Source organism: Setaria italica, chromosome I (assembly GCF_000263155.2).
Source record: "Setaria italica strain Yugu1 chromosome I, Setaria_italica_v2.0, whole genome shotgun sequence".
Taxonomy (NCBI): domain Eukaryota; kingdom Viridiplantae; phylum Streptophyta; class Magnoliopsida; order Poales; family Poaceae; genus Setaria; species Setaria italica.
The window spans coordinates 27,408,741-27,429,140 of NC_028450.1; the positions used below are offsets into that span (position 1 = coordinate 27,408,741).

Here is a 20,400-nt window from a genome sequence, read left to right on the forward strand (position 1 = left end):
ATTTGTGTAAAACTTTTTGAAAGGAATATTTGTGTAAAATTACCCGTTAATATAGGGTGCTGGCCTGCTGGGTACATGTTTGTAAACCGGCCGCGAGTTAGTCACCAGAAAATCCATGGCATTCACGACTGAAACTTCAAATGCCCAAACGCTCATCAAGGGATGCCACAGGACAGGTCACAGGTGGGCTCAAACATTACAGAAGAATGGTGATCAAATTGATTTTTTTCGTCGCTGTTTGGACAATAATACAATTACATAAAAATGCGGCCTTCCATTTAACATTTCCATGGAAGATGCACAGGCAGGCCAATCACGCCGTCCAAGCGACACAATGCCCACATAAAAATTAAGATTGACAATGATACAACATCAGGATCATCAATGAGTCAGGCGTTCCTACGTCAGAAGCTGACGGCTAATATGTTAGTGTAATCAGGATTCTAAAATACCTTCTCATGGATGGATCCCTACAGCGGCAGGGCCACAGGACAGATAGTTGCCGATTGTCATCAAGTTCCGAGAGTTGCCCATCTAGATATCTGGATTTCCATTTTTCAGCGGGATTTTGAGAAACCCAATATGCCAATGAAGCAGCTGCTCAGTACCTCCATGTTCAGCAGAAGATCGTTTGTCGTGACCAAATAACATCGTAGTTACTGGCTACTGAACGAGAACAACACAGAAGAAATGGCAAACCTTGCTATCACTGGTTTCCATGCTCTCCCATGGTTACATGTTCTCAATTTTCCTGGTTTCGGTTCCCCGCACGCTTCCTTTTGGTAGATTTTGTGGTGCCACCGTCAGTGGTAACTTTGGCTATCACAACTTTTTGAGCAGGTAGCTGGCCGATGAAGAGCACATTCTGTGCCCAGCCAGCATAGCTTCCAAATCTAGTTACAAATGCATCGGCGACGACAATGCTAAGTTTCGGGGTCAGGCTCTTCCCAGCTAGCTCCGGCAACAGATACTGTGTAGCAACCTGCATTGAATCCATATAATCAGGGTTTAACACTCCCATAAAATAGACTCTTGAGTCATATAAATTATGTGAAGCAAATCTTCCTTCTTCAGGCAGCATCCTCAAGTTTGAGATTTTTTATTTAATTTTTACGCTGCAGATCATTGCAACAGTTACCGGAGTAGAAGCATTTGTGAATGCAGAAGGAACACTTGCATGTCAAACGAGGGTTACCATGTCCAAATGGTCAAAAGTCCATCTGTGGAAAGCATTAACCTTTTGGTCTAACAGATAATGATGATTATAACTCAAATATGCTATGCCCTCACTAATGCTTTTTACAATGAACCAGCAATGACATGCCCAAATGGAACAACAGATGTAGAAGCTACTATTAAGCACTAACATAAAAGTAAGATATAGTATACCTTCCAGACATGTGTATCGACAGGAATAGCATGATTTTGATCAAGGGAGAACAGAGCAATGCACGCAGCAACCTTTGGACCAACACCTGGCAGAGTGCAAAGAGCTTCAATCACCTCTGGAAGTTCCTTCTCACGCAATGAAGCAAGCCATTTTTCACCTCCACCAGGTTTGGCCTGCAGTTCTTTAGTAGTGCCAACAATGTACTTTGCCCTGCTCATTTGTCATGAAAAACACACACAGAGAATTGCCCAAATCAGTATACTACCCTGTGCGCACAAAAGATACTCATGAGTAATTACTGATTTATGATTCATACAGACAGTTAGAATTGGTACAACAATAAAAATTTTCCTGCCTGATAAAAGATGTTTCCCAAAGGACAAATCTAAGAATACTACAAATCTACAAAAACAAAAAAAAAAGAGTTTTCACACATTTTCAAATCAATAGTGCAAATATCTTAAACGTTATCATTTCCCCCATACAAATCCTCATTGCCTGATTAGCTCAATAACCAGCCCACTGTACATAAGTACATTCAATAATTTCATTTCTCAACTAAAGCTTCAGTACAAATCCTCATTTCCCAATGCTATGCTGCAGATGAATTAGCAGCTACTAGTATAAACAACAGCCGAAGAAAATGTTTGAGCTGCCCACAATTTGATCGTGTAAAGCAGATGAGGCTAAAATATATTTGACGAGCTGTGCTGAATCAAACATGCAGAACGACAGTTGCAAGGCACCACGAGCTAACCTGTACCCAAACCCGGCCTCCCGAAGCTCCTGCTCCGACACGCGCGCGAGCTGCTCGATCGTGGGGAACCGGTGGAAAACGAACCCACCAACCTCGCCGAGCCGCTCCCCGTATCCCGCCAGCGTCCACGCCATCTTCTCGATCCGCTTGATGTTGTTGTTGGAGGAGCAGAGGAACTGGAAGACGCACTCGACGGGATCCTGCCTGAGCACCCGCGCCCCGCCGCCCTCGAGGCGCGCGGCGACCTCGGCGAAGCGCTCGTCGGCGGCGGCGAACTGGCGCCAGAGGTCGGCGAGCGGGACGGCCGCGTTGAGGTAGTCGCACAGCGCGGCGCGGGCGGCGGGCACGGAAGAGGAGGCAGGGCAGCCGCCGTCATTGTGGAGGAGGAAGGCGAGGCGGCCGCCGTCGGCGTCGGGGAGGTGGGAGAGGGAGACGAGGTGCGGCCCCACAGCGCCGGTGAAGCGGAGCGGGGAGAGGGAGGTGCGGCGCCAGAGGAAGGTCTGGCCGGTGGGGAGCGTGAGCGGGAGGGAGAGGTCGGCGGCGGAGAGCGGGAGTGGGTGCCACTCCTCCTGCGCCTCGACGGCAGCGGCGGCGAGCGGGAGGAGGCGGCGACGGGCGGAGGGAGGGGGGTCGTCGTGGTCGGGGCTTCCGGGTTTGGGGCCCCGTAGGGGAGCAACCGGCGGCGGGGTAGAGGAGATTTGTGGAGGGGAAGGCGGGAGCGGCGGTGATCTGACGACGCGGCGGCGGCGAGGAGGCATGGCGGCGGCGAGGGGAGGGGACCGGGGAAGAAGCGGGAGGCGCATGGTATTTTACGTGAACTAGGCTCGAAGGCGGAAACGTATTGCATTACAAATTACAGTTTAAAATACTTCGCCTGGGAGTAGCATGTCCTTCAGCAGTTTGGAAAACTAGATAACGTTCGCCTGAAAATTGTAATGCAGCGTCAGCATGTAAATAAACAGGGACGCAAAGGGTAGAGAAATATTAAATGGATAGAAAATAAAAAGGGGATAAACCAAAATGGTGCCTGCGCATTTTTACTTGAATTATTAAATGGTATTTGAAAAAATAATAATCATAATTCTTTAATAATTAACCAATGTTTTCATCATTACTGATCAGTGCGCGACATTTGCTCAATCTTACAAATACTCTCTTTATCTTTGTCACAAAACGAACAGGTACATAGGCAGATTTTTTTTGTGTGCGTGTGACGGAGGAGAGTAATGGTTATTTTTGCGAAAGTTATTGGTTGGCGCAAAAGCCGAAACAAACGTTACTTCCTCCATCCTAAATTATAATATGTTTTAACTTTTTTAGATACATAATGATATGTATCTAGATATAGTATATATCTATATACATATGTAAAATTATATATAAAAAAGTTAAAATGAATAATAATTTGGGACGGACGGAGAGAAGACAGCCCACTAACCGTGTTCACCGATGCCACAAGAAACTCCACATTAGCCGTCGTGTAGTAGATTATATGGAGCATACAGAGTTGTAATGGAGATGATTTTCCTTTGCATGTCCACCTCATCAAAAAGTTTGCGGAAGAAGAAAAGAACTCCAATGTTCAATTTTTTTTAAAAAAAATACAGATGTGCACATCCATCCATTCACAGTTTCATAGTAAATACATCATATATAGTTAGGTCGATGGTTCTTGGAACACTTTCTATACATCTCCTTTTCTCTAGTCTTCTTTCCGAATTTCGCAAAAAAAAATGTTTACAGTGTACGTAGCTCTGATGCTAGTCACATGGTGGCACGCCGTGTATATGTTCCATATATGTTCACAGAATTTGCTATATGGACACTCGCAAACTTCAGGACCGTAACATCCTCATCAGTTGCCGACCAGAGACGTCAGGAACGCCAGCCCCGCGATGAGGAGCATGATGTTGAGGAAGTAGTTGGACTGCAGAGGCTTGTCCGGGCTGCCTCCGAACCCCTCGTACTCCGCCCGGATCTTCTGCTTCATCGAATCCGACAGCTCCGTCTGCGAGTTCACCAATGTCATGCACTCATGCTCCATCAAGTTATCGTTAAGCTGCCCTCTAGATTGCAAAAGATGGGGGACAAGTGCTTTCTTACCTTTCCATAAGAATATTTGGCAGCGACGAAGGGCTCCGGCTGTGGCGCCACGCCATTGTTGTCGTCCGCTGTCGCTGTTGCTACTGCTGCTGCTACTGGTTCCAGTGCCGGTGCTGCTGCTGGCTCTGGCGGAGGTGCTGCTGCAGCTGCCGGTTCCGGTGTTGGTGCAGCTTCTTCCTTCTTTTCAGCTGCTGGCTCATCGCTTGTGTCATCGTCCAGTGAGAATCCCTGCAGGATAATCACATCACATACATGAAGTCGGACACAAACCAACAGTCCAACATACTTATCAGCTTCTACAGGAACTGGAGCAACAAGGAAAAGTTGACCCTAAGCATCCATAATCACTCATGTTCCATCAAAATGGTACCAGATAGACCAATTTACTTGCCACTTGGCCCGTCTCTCAAACTCCCATCACCAGACTAGTTCTGATCTTACGTTAGCGATGCATCTATGTCTTTCATATGACTCAACATGATATACTGGTAAATCTGTCATTCAGATTGCAAGCCTACAGAATAGAAAGTGTGCTACTGCATTTGCTTGTTGTTTACTAAAGTTGCAACTGGTTGGAGAAGAATGAAGTGGCAGGATGGTGACATTAACCTCAGGAGGATCAAACTTTGCACCAAGGTCGCTCAGTTTAGCATGAGCCTCAGCATAGTCTTTAAAGAAGGCTTCCTGGTCCTCTGCGTACTTTTCTGCGTACACCTGAATGTGTCGTTGATTGTCAGGGAATGCACGTAGGATTTCTGCAGGTCACAAACTGAGCCCAGGTGGTTACCTTGAAAGATGGATCCTCAAATAATGCGGCATCAGTGGGCAAAACTAGAAGATCCTGATCCTTCTGCTCTTTCGATGGAAGCTGGCTCAGAAACTTCATGTCCTGAAGTGTTGTTAACAGCTTAAAGTAAATCATCAGAGATTCTAGTGAATTATTTGATCTGTAAACATGACAAAAAGGGGGCACACCTTGAAGTAACTGTTATCAAATTTCAACCATTCAACTGTCCATGATTGCCCTCCGGGTTCACCAGGGCCATCCTTCTGTAAAACACAGTGTAGGAGAAGCTCAGTACTGGTTAATTGAAACTAATCAGATTCAGAACTCGTCCCAGTTAAAAGTAAGGTTGCAAAAAGATAGTTTGGATACAAGGAGAATAGAATTCTCATTTCTCAATAAAGAGGCATCAGGAGATGGAGAAAATTAGCTATCAAGTAACGTTTTGCATCTCGATAATGTTTCAACACTAAGCCTAGTATAAAGGGGACACAAATAGTAGACAAATTGTCAAGTCCTAGCCAGTTATTTTGTCTTAAGGACAAAAAACTGCAGGAATTGTAACGAACTGAGAATGCCCAGAACTGAGAAAGTAACCTAGTGTTCTGATATAAACTGGAAAGTAACCTAGTGTTCTGATATAAACTGAAGCAAATAGACCACAAAACATACAGTATATTTTGTTTCTGGCTTTCCCCAGCCACTCCGGTCAGGCCTTGCTCTTCCAAGTGTATGTGCTCCAGACAGTGCAACGATTTCCTGCACACATGCTCTGGAAGTTCAACAGCATGTCCCATTTTTAGGAAAATACAGGCAGAAAGTTTAGTGAAGTTTCAAAACCATGCCACACCTTGTCATCAAGACCCATTCTATAGAATACCTCCCTAAGGTGTTCAGCAGGATCACGTGGGCCAGCATCTGCAGATCATGGGCATCAGGAACAAGTTAGTCAAACCTTGATAAATACTGCTCACCAAAATTTCAAGCATTGAACAAAACACAAAAGTAGACATTGCAATAGAGCATAGAATGAAGAACGCATTGGAAACACTGACCAGGAAGCCTCCCCTCAGGTGGACATTGCTCAGGTTCTGTGACATCCACCCGTCCGTATTTCATTGGAATTTTTGGGCCACCAGCTTCCTGTATAATGAGATTGACAATGCATGTAACCACATAAACTCGACTGATCAAAGTGGCCAAGTGAGATAACTTAAGCAGAGAAAGAACTATGACCTCAATTGCTGTAGCACTCGCCAACTGGAACAAATCTGCATAAGTGATACCTGGGTATTTGTCCTTCATAGGTTGGATAAGCTTCAAGGCATTAATCAGACCTGTGAAAAATCAAGTCAAATCAGTAAGCTACTACTCACCTAGAAAGTATAAGAAACATAGACTCCGAAGATGAGAGAAAATACCAGCGTTGGCTCCATGATTCAACTCAGGTTCAAATCTCAAGCTTCCATCAGCTCCACCTCGCTGGGGCCACTCCTCAATATTCTTGTCATAGGTACCAGAATCATGCCACCCCAGACGGACCTGAACAGATTACAAAGCATTACAACCTAAGATGATTACTTGTCCATGGTAAACTTGCTTGTACAATCATGGCCATGTATTGACTAAACAACTTGGCACTTGACTATAAGTAACATCTTTCATTAATCAACTCGGTAAATTGCGATTTAAAATAAGCACAATGTCACAGAGTAACACTGATTTGCAAAGTACCATGAAAAGCTAGTCACTGCATAGAACAAAGGCACATTGATTGAAAAATAGTGTAGCCCCTCCAATGTACTAAACAAATTGTAGTTACTGCATTTGTATTGCTGTTTTACTATCAATAGAGCAACCAAAGCAAGTAAAACTTGTGCCAACAGCATGCATGCGTTAGTTGCAGATGTTTCACATTTTCCTTAAGCAGAGACATTTTTATATCGTGCAAGATAGCATTCGGGAGCATCGGCCAGTGTCATCCCTCGACACATTTCATAGTTGCTCCATCCAATTTTTCGGTACAAATCCCACGTGACTTGCCCATTCTTCTCCAGTTACTGCATTGTTTGGCACGAATGCTCTACTTTTCTCTGTGCTCCCTGATCATCGAAGGTCACAACGCATGGCGCGGAGCTAGGGGGTATTCCTGGTATTCCTAGGAATACCCAACTTATTTTGTCAAAGAGCAAGTATATATAAAGTATGGATACATAAATAGTTTGTTATAGGCTTAATTCCATTGGGTATTCCTGGTATTCCTAGGAATACCCAACTTATTTTGTCAAAGAGCAAGTATATATAAAGTATGGATACATAAATAGTTTGTTATAGGCTTAATTCCATTGTTTGTAAGTACCTCAGCAGACTATCTAGCCCATCGCCTCTGTCTTAGAGTATATTTGGTTGCTCGTATCATTTGGTTCATGTATGTAATGGTTCAAAATAATAGTGATCCTTTTGTACTAATAGGATGGAGTCATCCTACTTAATATATTATTTTACTAATAGGAGTGAACTATATGGTACAAACAAATTGGTTAAACCACACCATCCAAGATCATCCATACATGCATCATGTGTTGCATGCAACCAAACACACCCTCAGTGTCTCAGTCTCTCTACATCGCTCAAGTCTCACATGTTACCTGTGTCACGCTCAGGCTTTATCTCCTTAACTTCTCAAATCCAAAACTTGGGCTAGGCCGGTAGCCGGTGTGGCACCGCAGAGATGGCCAAGAGGAGGTATGTCAGGAACAGATCAAGCTAGGTGGGTAGCTAGGAGCTCAGGCCCAAGGACCCAGACCTGCTGTGCTGAATTCTTTTATTTACATATTTCAAGTCCAAAATTTGTAGTATTATTGAACTATTTTTCTAAATTAATATGATGTCTATGCGTATGTAAATCATTTGCACTGAAATTTATGTTGTGTATATTTTTGTGTTTACACATTTTATGTTGGGAATACGTACCCAACTTCAAAATCCTAGCTCCGCCACTGTCACAACGGAAGAAACATAGGCTCAGTTTTCTATTTGAGATCAACATATCCTCTACTATAGCCTATAGGCATATGTCCATTTCCGATCAAGTACCATAACCACACTGTGCAAGGACAACAGCCACACTGCACACCACAAGCAGCAGCGACAACGGCTCGATTGAAACATGGAGAACGCTGTTGGGTCCGTGAATCTACATTCAGGACATTGTAGGAAACAAATTCAAGGAATAAACTATAAACCAACAGCTTCGAAGATACGAAACTACATCGTCTGATGTGTTTGAGTTTGACCACGACGCTGTAGTAATGTGGAATCAAAGAAAAACTAGTTTAGGCTCAAGACCGAAGAGTTTCTGACAGTGCGCAAGCAAGGGGGGGAACGCGCTACTACCACTTACCATGATGGGGTGGCAGTACGTGGTCTTGAGAAGCTCCCTGATGTCCTCCCGCGCGCTCTTGAGCTGCGCCGCGTCCGACGCCGCCATGCACCGGACCACCCGCAGCGCGCCGCCTCCCCCGCCGCGCCCAGCCGCCTTGGAGAAGCGGGCCGACCCCGAGCGGGAGGAGCGGAGGCGCAGCCCCGCTCGGGCGGAGCACGAGGAAGGGAAGGACGCGGCGGCGGACCCCGAGGCCGCGACCGTGGCGCGGCGGGCGGACGGGGAGGGGGAGGCGGCGGGGAGGAGGGAGGCGGCGAGGCGCTCCGCCATGGCGCCGCGCGCGTTGTGCGTTTTAGAAATTTGGAGGGAAGCGCCTCGGGGATGGGAGGGTGCGTGGCTGGTCCGCGGGCTTCCGGAGGTGGCTGGCCCGCGGGCTTCCGGGGACGGGAGGGTGTGTGGCGCGGCGAGGTTGGAGTCTAATCTGGCACGGCCAATGGCGGGCCGCCGCGTGGGCTGATGGACCGCGAGGGAAGACGACGAGCTGTGCCTGAAGAAGCCTAGAAGAACTGGGACGAGAGGGGCTGTCAGATGGATTGGTTGTGTTGTACTGTTGTGTACGTGGCGCTCTGCCGAATTTTGTGGCATGCCCCAACATACATATTTCGAAAGTTAATACCACCAATCTCAAAGTCTTACCTGATTTTCAATTTTATTTGGCCAACCATTTGGTTGTGGTTTTTTTAATGGGCATTTGATTGTGGATTTCGGAAATAGAGTTACGTAATAAAAAAAACAAATTAGATCTACTCCGTAGTACATAAATCTTAGAGCACACCGCGCAGCCCAGACGGTCGCCTTTCCTCGGTGGTCGTTTGCTTTCGCCGAGTCCCGGAGTCCTCAACTCCTGATCCTGACTCGTCCCAACCGGCCAGGCGGAACCTGCTGCTTCGAGCGGAAGAATCCAACGATCAACTCGGGAGATCTCCGGAGCTACTCCAATCCGTGAGTTCCTGGATAAACTTTTACTACTCCATGCACCGTCCTGTCGATTACTGCTTCATCTTGGAACCGCAAAGGTTAGCTTTTCTTTTCTTTGGTTGCTACTCGAGGGAGCCGAGCGCCTGGGTCCTCGCGCGAGTCGCGAGGTTCATCCCCGCCACCGGATTCTTGTTCCCCGCAGTTGGTCACGTTCTTCGCCCCTCAACCTTGCACCATTCGCCGCTTCAGTCATGTAGCTACTGATCGGTCCGCGATGCGCGTGGTGGGGGTGGTGCCCGTGCGCTCACAACGTGTTCGATGATTTGTTGCTTATAGGTGCTGCGCGCTGCCTTTGGAGTGATGCCTGCGAGAGAGGAAATAGAAACATTCAGCTCCAATGTGTGCCCCATTAGTCCAATGTGTGACCCATCAGCTCCAATGCATTTGCTTGGCTTCAGTTTGAATCTTCTGTCCCTATAACAGTAGTTTGCGTTATTAATCTAAGTGGGGAAATTTGTAAATTGGAACATCCTGAGGTCTTGAATGTAAGGTCGTTTTGTTTTTCAAGAGCAAAGGCAGGCATTATGTTACTACTTGTTGGCAACAGTGTTTCAAGTTATGCATCTGTGTCTTACATGGTTCGCGTGTCGATGCTAAATGTGATTATAATTGGGGATATTGGAACTGTTGCAGTCAGCTACATTGTGCTTCCCTGTGGCTTGAGTGTGCAAGACAGCAATAGTCCAGCTTTGCATTTCTGGTTGAGAAAACCTGATTCTGTCTCCACAATGAAACTTGTTGAGGTCTTCAATTTAAGGTCTTCTTGTTTTGCAAGAGTGAAGACAGGCATTCTGTACGTGAAGTTATGTATGTCTGTCTTACGCGGTCCACGGGTCAATGCTAAGTGCCTTTATGATTGGGGAATTTTTTTGGGGAATGGAACATGTTTCAGGTCTTTAATTAAGATCCTTTTGTTGTGCAATGGCAAAGATAAGGCGCTATGTTTGATCCTGTTTACAATTGTCTTTCAAGTTCATGCATCTGTGACTTTTATATGGTTCGAATGTCACCGCTAGGCGCCTTTCTGATTGGGAATATTGAAATTATTGCGGCCAGGTTCATTGTGCTTTTCTGTGGCTTGAGTATGCAAAAGTCCAGCATTGCCTTTCTGTTTGAGAAAACCTGATTATGCCTCCTCTGAAACAGCTCCAAAATGAAGATAGCCTGGGGTAAGAATGCCAAGACGAAGAGGCAGCCAGTGGTAGTGTCAACTAAACCAGGCCTACCATTTGGAGTGGAGAGTGACACCGAAGAGGCCGAAAAGGATGAAACTGCAGGGGCAAACACAAACTGTCCTGGAGCAAAGCCACTTGACACTGCTGAGTCGCTCCAGCATCAAGGAGACAAGCTAGCCGAGGTATCTTAGTTTCTGTTAGATCAATGCCCTACAGATTGATTTGATTGCCGCAGATGAAGGGCTGACATGTTTTTGTGGGTTTACATGCTGGTCCTATACTCCTATCTCACACTCCTTTGGAGGTCAATTTTTTCATGGCCTCCATGGCCAAACAACACTTAGAAATAATGTGCAGAAGCACAGAATCAATAAAGCTGTCTCAGGAATACTCATGAGTCATGTCCATATATTTTTGTATTTGCCTCTAGGATTCTTCTTCGCGAAAGAATAGCAGAGAAACATAATGCTTGTAGTTGTAACAAATTCTCTTGAATGTATTGTATGCCCAGCTTACTTGACAAGGATGGAAATTGAGGTGTATATATGTAATCATTGGAGTCGGTTTTTTATTTCACACCAAATTGTTTCTGTAATAGCTTTTGTTTGCAGTTCAGGCTAGGCATGTTCTGTTGCTAAATTATAATGGAAAGGCAAAAAATTCATTCTCACTTTGTTATCTTTTTAGGAAGGGAAGTACCATGAAGCACTTAGTAGGTGGGAGGCTGCTCTTACCTTGGCACCTGATAATGCAGTACTTTATGAACAGAAAGCTCAGGTTTTACTCGAAGTGGGAGACGCATGGCATGCACTGACAGCAGGAACCAGTATGCTCTTGCTCTCTTCCTCTAATATCTTACTCTGGGCTCTGCTATAGAAAAGAGCATGGTTGGGATGATACCAGTCGTTGAAATCATATTACTATAATGCCAATTATCAGTTGTATAGAATTTACTCAACCCATGTTCTCTTCCCACCAAAAGTGAGCATTGGTGGTGGTGGTGGTGGCCATGGTACTTTGTCTTCTGCTGTATAAATGCATACAGCACACCCCTAATATAGTTACACATAATGTCTATTGTCCTTAAGCAAATAGCAAGGTCCAGCTAAACCAGGAAGTCAGCTGTGTCATTCCTGTTTTTCTGCTGTGAACAAACCAGTTAAAGATCTGTTGGGGTATACTTGCAGGAGCAACAGAACTGGATCCGCTATGGCCCGAGGTTAGTTGGTCTGCCGTCATCTTGTTTTCCCTCAATTATTCTATTTATGGCTTTCTGCCCCTGGTTTGGTCCCTGGAACAAAGAAAGCATTATTTAATATTTACATTTGATGTTCCCTGACTTCATGAATGATATGTTCTGCATCTGATGATTTTACAGGCTTGGGTCACACTTGGTAGAGCACAGTTAAATTTTGGGGAGCCAGATTCAGCAATACTATCATTTGACAAGGCACTAGCAATCAAGGTAATTCCATTTTTGGTGCTGCGCAGAGATTGCCGTATCGTTAGCCATCATATGTGAGCTGCTCTTCTTTGCCTAACTGATCTGCTGGACGCTTTGCACAGCCCGACCACGATGACGCGAAAGCCGACCGTGAAACTGCAGCTCGCCTTGTCAAGAAGCGAGGGCAGCTGCACTCATCAGGTCTAAGCGCTAACAAAAGGCGGTTCACTGTTGGAGAGAAAGAGAACTCAGATAACGGCGCAGAGGGTGAAGAAAAGGCGGATGAAACGGCGGTACAGTCTGGTTAGCCTGCTACATATGCCTTTCATCCTGGGCCCAGTATACTGTAGAATTGACTAAAACGAGTTCTGGATTCTGCCCCCATTTTCGCATTCTGAATTGGGTTCTGCGGAAGCTTTGTGCCGGTCTCTGTAGCTATGTTGGAGGAGCAGTGCTGTAGTCTAGATTCTAAAGACGAGTGCTCTTACGCTGTTTGGTGGTTTGTGAATATACAGTTGGTCGTGTCATGTGTCACGGTGGCCCAGGTTGCGACAATCTCTCAGTTTAACTTGGTAACAATCTCTCAGTTCCGTTTGTAAACTCTCCTTGCGGCTAAACTTGTACTACCAGCTCTTTCTTGAAAAGATTTCTACGGAAGGCGACAAGGAAACTGGCCCCGTAAACGTTTGTTTACTTTAGAAGTTCCTAAAATTCCTGTCACATCGAATGTTTAGATACTAATTAGAAGTATTAAACATAGATTAATTATAAAACCAATTACACAGATGGAGGTTAATTTGCGAGAAAAATCTATTAAGCCTAATTAGTCCATGATTTGACAATGTGGTGCTACAGTAAACATATGCTAATGATGGATTAATTAGGTTTAGTAGATTCGTCTCGGGAATTAGCCTCCATCTGTGTAATTAGTTTTATAATTAGTTCATGTTTAATCCTTCTAATTAGTTTTCGACTTTTGAATATTCGACGTGACATGAATTTTAGTCCGGACTAAGGTACAAACACCCCAAAATTGAACAGGTCTTTCCCGGCCTCCGTAATATGACAGCTTCTCAGTCTCTCACCGAATAACCAGAGGATCGGCACGCTCCCTGGTCCTCGGTCTCAGTTTTTTCATTCACAGCTCGTTTCTCTCTTCACCCAGCGGCCAGCACTTTGCAGCATGTCCCGACTGTCTTGACTGAAACGGTTTGAAACTCAAATATAAACCCATGATGCACAGCATAGAATTTTGTCAAAAATTCATTCCAAAGTTCAGGAGGCCCCCAATTGGTTTTTTTTCGGTCTGCCACGTCCATTTCCGCCGGGCCCACATCAGTCCCTATCGCTTTTGGTTGCCTCATCCACTTCAAGTGGGCCCCCAGTCCACGCTCGAAAGAAGCGGCACCTGGAATCGGGAACGCTTGAGAAATCGAAGATGTGGGGGAAGGGGAAGAAGCGCTTCGGCGGCGGGGGCGGGAGCGAGCCGGCGGCCAAGCGCCAGGCCGCCGGGGACGAGGGGCCCTCTGAATCCGCCGAAGACGGCACCGTAGTGGCCGAGGTACGGGGTCCCGTGCTCCGTTACCATCCAAATCCCTGTTGCGAAAGCGAAACCCTAGAACCCTAACTCGGTGGATCCCTTTTCGGGTGGGTTCTCGCAGATATCGAAGAATAAGAAGGTGTCGGTGAGGAGCTGGAAGGGCAAGGTCTACGTCGACATGCGCGAGTTCTACACCAAGGACGGCAAGACCCTCCCCACCAAGAAAGGTACCACCAGCGCCTTCTTCGCCCCTTCATTACTAATCTGTTATTCCTGTGGATTGTATTTCCTACCTGCGCCTGGCATCTGAGTAGAGCGCTCCATGCGTCTTGCACGATTGGTGGCTTAGATGGATTTGTTTTAGGGCTAGACAAAGGACGCTGGTGGTTTTATTGTAGAAATCAATAAAATGGGATGGATGGCTTTGTCAACTTCCCCTCCCACGCTCGCGTACCATTTTGGTTTGAATAGATTGATGCCATTTCTTTGAACCACCATGTAAATGAATCTTTAAACACATGTAATTCTTGCATTCGCCTAGTTAGTGTACAATGTTGATCTTGTGAGAGGCATTCAAACTACATTACCAGGTCTATTTATCATGTTAACTAAGATGAGTTTCTGAACTAAGGACCTGACATTAGTTAGATGAACCGCTCAGAGTAACTACTTATTCCAAGTCCACTGACCTTTTTCATAGAATGATGGTATTGTCTTGAAACTGTTAATGGATCTGAACATGTATGCTTGTTGCTCCTCATGATGCTGCCCATTCTAGTTTGAGTTTGTTGCTACAAATGTTCCTATATCTCTTATAGTAATCTCAATGAGTTACTTAATGCTGCAAACTCAAGCAAGTTACCTAACAAATTATAGAATGATCATGACATCTGTGAGGGAAAAAAACTGTAGTAGTGAACTTATCAAGGTAGGATGTACCCCTTATCATCCTCACAAACATTTTCTGCTGCTATCATATAATTATGTGATGGTAAGCCCTTGCATGTATCACTTGAAATTGAGACAATGTACTTTTTAGGGAAGTGATGAAGCAGCGATTTTTATCACACATATGCATGCCTTTGTTGATAGTCATGAAAAGTCCTGCTGTCAAATATTCTGTTTATGGAGCAGTGTTTATTTGCAAATTATTACCTTTTGAGCTGACATATGCTCTGTCCCAAAAGAGTGTCATTCCAGCCTTATCCTACACCAAACTATCTTAAGTTTAACCAAAATTTACAGAGAAGAATACCAGCATTTATGACACCAAATAGGTATACTACTAAATATATTCACGATGAATCATATGCTTATTTGGTATAATGAGTATTGAAATTTGAGTAAACTTGGTCAAATTTAAGATAGTAATAGAGGGTTTACTATTTTAATCTCACATAGAAAGTCTTTTAACTGTATAGTAAGATTAGAGACGGTTGGTTGTCCTCTGGATGCATTCTGTTAGAATAGGACCATCCACATAAGGGACTGCATTTTATTTCCCCATTCAAAATTTATGTCATCTGCAATCTTTGCTCAAGTTGATGCATAATTTCTATGCTTAGTAATACTATTTCCTTTTTTTCATTCAGGTATATCACTCCAATTGGATCAGGTGAGTTGCATTTCAACTCTTTACATCTGCTAAGATGTTTAGAACTTATGTACAAACATTGAGCTTGCTTTCATGGAAATCTACAATTTTATATATTTGCAATTAGCATGCCGTGCTTAGAAGTCAGAATATCAAATAGCCCCTTGAAAGTTTATTTAACAAGCATTGTTGTTCTTTTATGAATATATATATGAAAGTATCCTCTGATTAGCTATGCAATCCTGTTGTAAAATATTATTTTAGGGGCCTTCAATGAAATATTTCTTTTAGTCTGAATAATCTTAATGGCATTGTCCATTTGTTAGGTATCTGTTCAGTGAGCATAATTGCGAGTGGATTTCCTGATAACTTTGCAGCCATGTGCTAATATCTTACCACTCAAATATGATATGATGTCACTAATATTTGCTATTGGGCTATTGGCAAAGTGCAATCATTCATACCATATGCTAACAAAGCACTTTGATCTTTTCTCCCTATCAAATTTTCGGTTTAGTAAGTGGGTTCCTTTTGTTTTTTTTTCCATCTGCAGTGGAAAATATTGAGGGACAACATCAAAGCCATAGATGAGGCCATCAAGGAGAACGCATGACGGCAGCGGTCGAACTGATCATAGGGGCAAGCTTTTGGCTGATGTATTCTTGTAGGTCCTAGGCTGGTTTTTGTTGCCCCTGTGCTGCAGGCTGCTGCAGGCCTAATGTTGCGCGCGCGCTTGATCACGGGTTGTTAATTAGGTGGCCACATGGCAGAATGGTTTGGTTTTCTGCCCCCTGTGTGCCCTGTAGTCTGCACTTTGGACATCCAGATGATGTAATGTCATGTCTCCTTACGTGTGATTGGCTCCCCACCTGTTTATGGGCTCGGTCCCTCGGGATCATCCGAGCCATGTGTTTCTTCTTCAATTCTTCTGCAATCTGCAGCACAGCCATTCGACGAGCAAAGATGACATGACACATGATGCATATGCACACAGCAAGCTGAATTGCAGATAAATCCATCGATGGTAAGGGCATGTTTGTTTCCACCCTCCTAAAGTTTTAGCTCCTAAAAACTTTTAGGTAGTTTTTAGGCACCTCCTAAAAGTATGTTTGGTTCCACCTCTTAAAAGGGACTAAAGGTAATTAATGAATTGGTAAAATACCCAAGATGCCCTTCCCCATGCCCTTGCTGTTGGCGCCAATCTTCGGTGTACTCCGCCCCTCCGCCAGCGCTTGGCCCGCCCGTCGTCGGCCTCGCACTACCCCTCTGCCGGCGCTAGGCTTGTCCGTTGCCGGCCCTATACCGCCCCTCCACCGGCCCCGCACCGCCCCTCGGTCGGCGCTTGGTCCGCCCGCCGGCGCCACCCCCTCCCCTCCTCTCGCTGGCGCCGCCCCCTCCCTTCGAATCCCGGCCGCCGTGCCCCTCCCCTGCTCTTCTTCCCCGGCACCGCTGCCTCCCTCCTGTTCCTCCCTCGCCCGGATCCGGCGGGGGTGGGGATCCGGCGGGGGAGCGCCCGGCTGGCCCGTGCGGCGGCGCAAGGGAGCGGGGGTGGCGGGGGTGGGGGTGCCGTGCGGCGGCGGCGGGCGGCGGGAAGGACGCCGCCAGCGGGGGCTGAGCGGGGAGGACGCCGGTGGCGGGCGGAATGGCGGGAGGGAGGGTGAGAGAGAGAGGGGGGCAATAAATGAGGGCAATGGGGGTCCAGGATGGGCTTTAGGAGGTTTTAGGAGGAGGTGGAACTCCTAAATAAATTGAAGCCTCCTACAAGTTTTTAGTCACTTTTTAGTCATAGTGTTTTGACTTTTTAGTCACTTTTTAGGAGCTAAAATTTTAGGAGGGTGGAAATAAACAGACCCTAAATCGATCTGTCATCATCGACGGCAGGCATTTGATTGTTTTTCATCACAAAAACGGATGGACGGTGGGCAAGGAAGAGGACGTGCTGCTCACCTTGCCCGTGGTGGGCTCGGCTGCCGGCGGCGGCCCTGGAGACGGATATGGCCTTATGGGCAGCAGCCGTCGCGTCGGGGAGTTGGGGCGGTGGACGGCAAGCTACCCGCGACCACGAGCGAGATCTAGCCGAGCGGCGGGGCGGGTGTTTGTTTGGCGGCTGATGCTCCGTCCGTCTTATACTAGTACACATGTATACATGCTCTTCCGTATTAATTTCTACGCCCGCAAATTGTTTTGGAAAAAGGAAACAAATATCCGATGTATATATTTTGTATGTATACGGATTTATCCTACACTTTGAACGATGTAAATGTGTAATTACAAGTTTGTTTCACAGGGTAACAAAACTTCTGTGCTTCTTCGTTCTGGACCATTGGCGCGTTCTGAAGATCACAACCACTGTGATCCCCCAAGCAATCCGCTGTTGGCGAAATCAGGCCTGAGTTGTCTGTGTGCTTCCTTTCCTTCCAACACGCTGTTCTACATGATGTGTTGCCAAGACCTCCCCGTAATCTCGGGTCGAAAAATGTTATACAGCTAGCAACCTCCCACGCTTTGATTCCTTCCTTGGCTCCGCGATGTACCTCTCCATGTTGCTCTTCTCCCAAAGGCGTCTCGTCACGAGGTCATCTTTCCTAGGTTCATCTGAAACACACAGTATATCAGACACAGGCTATCATCATTCCATGAATGCAAACAAATAACGCTACGAAGAGTATGCAGCCTAGTCACACTGACAAGTGCCCCAGGCCCTAAAATAAAGTTCCTAGCCAGTTAAGTAGTTGGGCATAATTATATGGCGAGTATTTTGCTGTTAGGACTACATTATTCCCTACACCAAGGAAGTTCTCCAAGCCTTTTGCCAAACAGCAAAATGAACATGCCAAACATGTACCTTAGCAGTGACCAAAATCCAGCAGTGGGCAATGCTTGATTTGTAGCCCTTAAACTTACAATGTAAGATAAGCGAAACATCGTTTACGGCCAGCATTTAACTAGTTGGTATAACAAAGACTGTACTGCTCTAGATTTACTACAGCAAAATGCACTGGAGGAGGAAGTGGCAAGCACAGTTAGGACCTTCTCAACAGTAGATTATATCTTTGTTTGTTAGCATTTGTAATTCAAGTTATACCATGGTATTGTTAAGCAAGCTACCTATTAATACAGGTTAAGCATCATTATTTTAGCTTGAGCAATAACAAAGCCCTATCCCTCGCTCTCTCCCTCTCGTTGTGCCATTAGAATATACTCCCCTTGGCCACGGCCGCCGCATCCGTCGAGCCGTCGGGGCCCCATCTGCCAAGCCACCCTTGTCACCTTCCATATGCGCCACCGCCTGCCACCCACCGATTCGTCCTGGCGCTGCCGATTCATCATCTAGGGTTTGAGGGATGGGTGAGAGTCGTGAGACCGAGCGTCAGCCAGAGAAGCGTATAATGGAGGGGATGAATCGTGAGCGGGGATCGATTTGTCTGAGCTAGGGGCAATTTTGTCCATCGACGAAATAACTGACATGGTCTCAAGGGCGTCTCACGGCACTGGCTAACGGAATGGACGGCAGTGTCACATTAGGATGAAAGTTGAAGTGAGTGTCAAATAAGGAGGAAGAAATTTCCAAAGCCAAGAGGAACGGGTCATTTTCTTGGTGTCAAATAGGGAATTATCTCTGAGAATTAATGGGGCCAATTTGATCACATTTGCTACCTCATTGCTCTTTGAGCCAAAGGCGGTGCAGTTAGTTGCAATACTATCAAATTTACGGAGAACATTGCTGCACAAACTTTTTATGGATAAAAAATCTAACCGTTTTATGTCCATAGTATGCCCTATAGTACTGAGCTGTGTTGTAAAAAAACCTGAAATGGCCAATAAACAATACACACAATTGCTTGTCAGCAACAGTGCACAGATGTTAAAGACAAAATCATAGAACCAATCTTAATTAGATTTTATTTTTATAATTGTCAGATATGAAATCTTGTGGAAATTGCTTGGATTGGAATAATTATTTGGGGGCAATATTGGGTATCCGAATTCAAATGCTCTGGTTCTCAGGTAATGTGTATCCATTTTTTTTAAAAACAAAAAGTTAGATCTGTTCCTACTAGGTTTCCTCAGTAATCCTATTAGGATTCCCATGTAACCGACTAGTAATCCCGCCTCCTGGAGTATATAAAGGAGGGCAGGGGTCCCTTGATCGGTAGGTGAAGACCTCATAGAACTACAACGGAGGAGCAAATCCTCAACGTCAAACAACACCCAAGCGCAGGCGCAATATACAACATCCCAAACAAGACGTAGGGTATTATACTACTCTGGCAGCCCGAACTTGTATGAATCTATGTCTTGTATCCTCGCTTTTACTTTCGAGTTCCAGGTCCGGCGACCCCCCACCAACCAATCTACTACCTCGGGATATCCCTCGGTAGGTTGCCGGGGTATAAAACACTGACACGCCCCCTCCTCTTCCTCACCGTTGGGCCTCCACCTCCTCTTTCTCGCCGTCGCGGCCTCCGCTGCCTCCTCTTCCTCGCGGCCGGTGCCCCTCCTCGTCTTCCTCCTGGCCAGCGCCGTGACATGAGCAAGGGGGCGGGACCGCGAGCCACGCCGCCCCTCCCCACCTCCCTCCGTCGGCAGGACGTGCTCCGTCCCCTGCTCTCCCCACCTCCGTTCGACGACGAGATGTGCCGGCGCTGCCCCTCCCCACCTCCCTCCGCTGGCGGACGCGCTCCCTCCCCTGCCTGCCTCCACAGGTGGGCCGTGCTACCCCTTCCCACCTCCTTCCTCGACGACAGGACGCGCCGCCCCTCCGCCGGTGGTGGTTCTCCTGAGTGGTGAGCATAGTGTACATGACTGATTTTCAATTTATCATTCCGCACATCCAAACAATAATGGAATTGGCATTCTTCATTGGATTCCAAAAGTCAATGCATAGTCATCCAAACAATAGAATTAGAATTATGACCCAATGCAATATCATGACTGATTTGGTATTAGAACCAATTCAATACCAGGCTCTCCAATATCAACATCCAAACGTAACCTAATAGGTTTCAGTCACCAATTTACTGTTATTTGCTAATGTGGTATTTTTTGAACCAACAACATTAGTGTTGGCCTAAGAGGTACGGTAGAGAATACTCTCTCGATTTCAAATTATAGGTCGTTTTGACTTTTCTAGGGTTATAGATATTATTATATATCTAAACATTATATCTAGATGTATAATAATATCTATGA

General features: G+C 45.9%; 4 protein-coding genes across 4 annotated transcripts; 2 read left to right on the plus strand and 2 right to left on the minus strand.

The window, feature by feature from the left end:
• Positions 1-196: 196 nt before the first annotated feature.
• On the minus strand, positions 197-2,979 carry LOC101781638 (N-glycosylase/DNA lyase OGG1). Its single transcript, XM_004952767.3, has 3 exons — positions 2,148-2,979; positions 1,390-1,600; positions 197-982 (listed from the first exon to the last, which is right to left on the minus strand). Exons 1-3 carry the CDS (start codon positions 2,948-2,950, stop codon positions 743-745), a joined length of 1,254 nt encoding a protein of 417 aa, XP_004952824.1. The 5' UTR covers positions 2,951-2,979; the 3' UTR covers positions 197-742.
• Positions 2,980-3,717: 738 nt separating this feature from the next.
• On the minus strand, positions 3,718-8,822 carry LOC101780973 (probable L-ascorbate peroxidase 8, chloroplastic). Its single transcript, XM_004952766.3, has 11 exons — positions 8,438-8,822; positions 6,456-6,576; positions 6,271-6,371; positions 6,090-6,177; positions 5,885-5,952; positions 5,707-5,793; positions 5,226-5,300; positions 5,038-5,139; positions 4,860-4,964; positions 4,251-4,478; positions 3,718-4,155 (listed from the first exon to the last, which is right to left on the minus strand). The coding sequence occupies exons 1-11, from the start codon at positions 8,744-8,746 to the stop codon at positions 4,003-4,005; spliced, it is 1,437 nt and encodes a 478-aa protein (XP_004952823.1). The 5' UTR covers positions 8,747-8,822; the 3' UTR covers positions 3,718-4,002.
• Positions 8,823-9,246: 424 nt separating this feature from the next.
• Positions 9,247-12,673, plus strand: LOC101780571 (tetratricopeptide repeat protein 33). Its single transcript, XM_004952764.3, has 6 exons — positions 9,247-9,418; positions 10,601-10,811; positions 11,317-11,455; positions 11,817-11,848; positions 12,008-12,094; positions 12,196-12,673. The coding sequence occupies exons 2-6, from the start codon at positions 10,608-10,610 to the stop codon at positions 12,379-12,381; spliced, it is 648 nt and encodes a 215-aa protein (XP_004952821.1). The 5' UTR covers positions 9,247-9,418; positions 10,601-10,607; the 3' UTR covers positions 12,382-12,673.
• Positions 12,674-13,411: 738 nt separating this feature from the next.
• LOC101780176 (RNA polymerase II transcriptional coactivator KIWI) lies at positions 13,412-16,077 on the plus strand. Its single transcript, XM_004952763.3, has 4 exons — positions 13,412-13,634; positions 13,735-13,840; positions 15,206-15,228; positions 15,761-16,077. Exons 1-4 carry the CDS (start codon positions 13,512-13,514, stop codon positions 15,818-15,820), a joined length of 312 nt encoding a protein of 103 aa, XP_004952820.1. The 5' UTR covers positions 13,412-13,511; the 3' UTR covers positions 15,821-16,077.
• Positions 16,078-20,400: the final 4,323 nt, after the last annotated feature.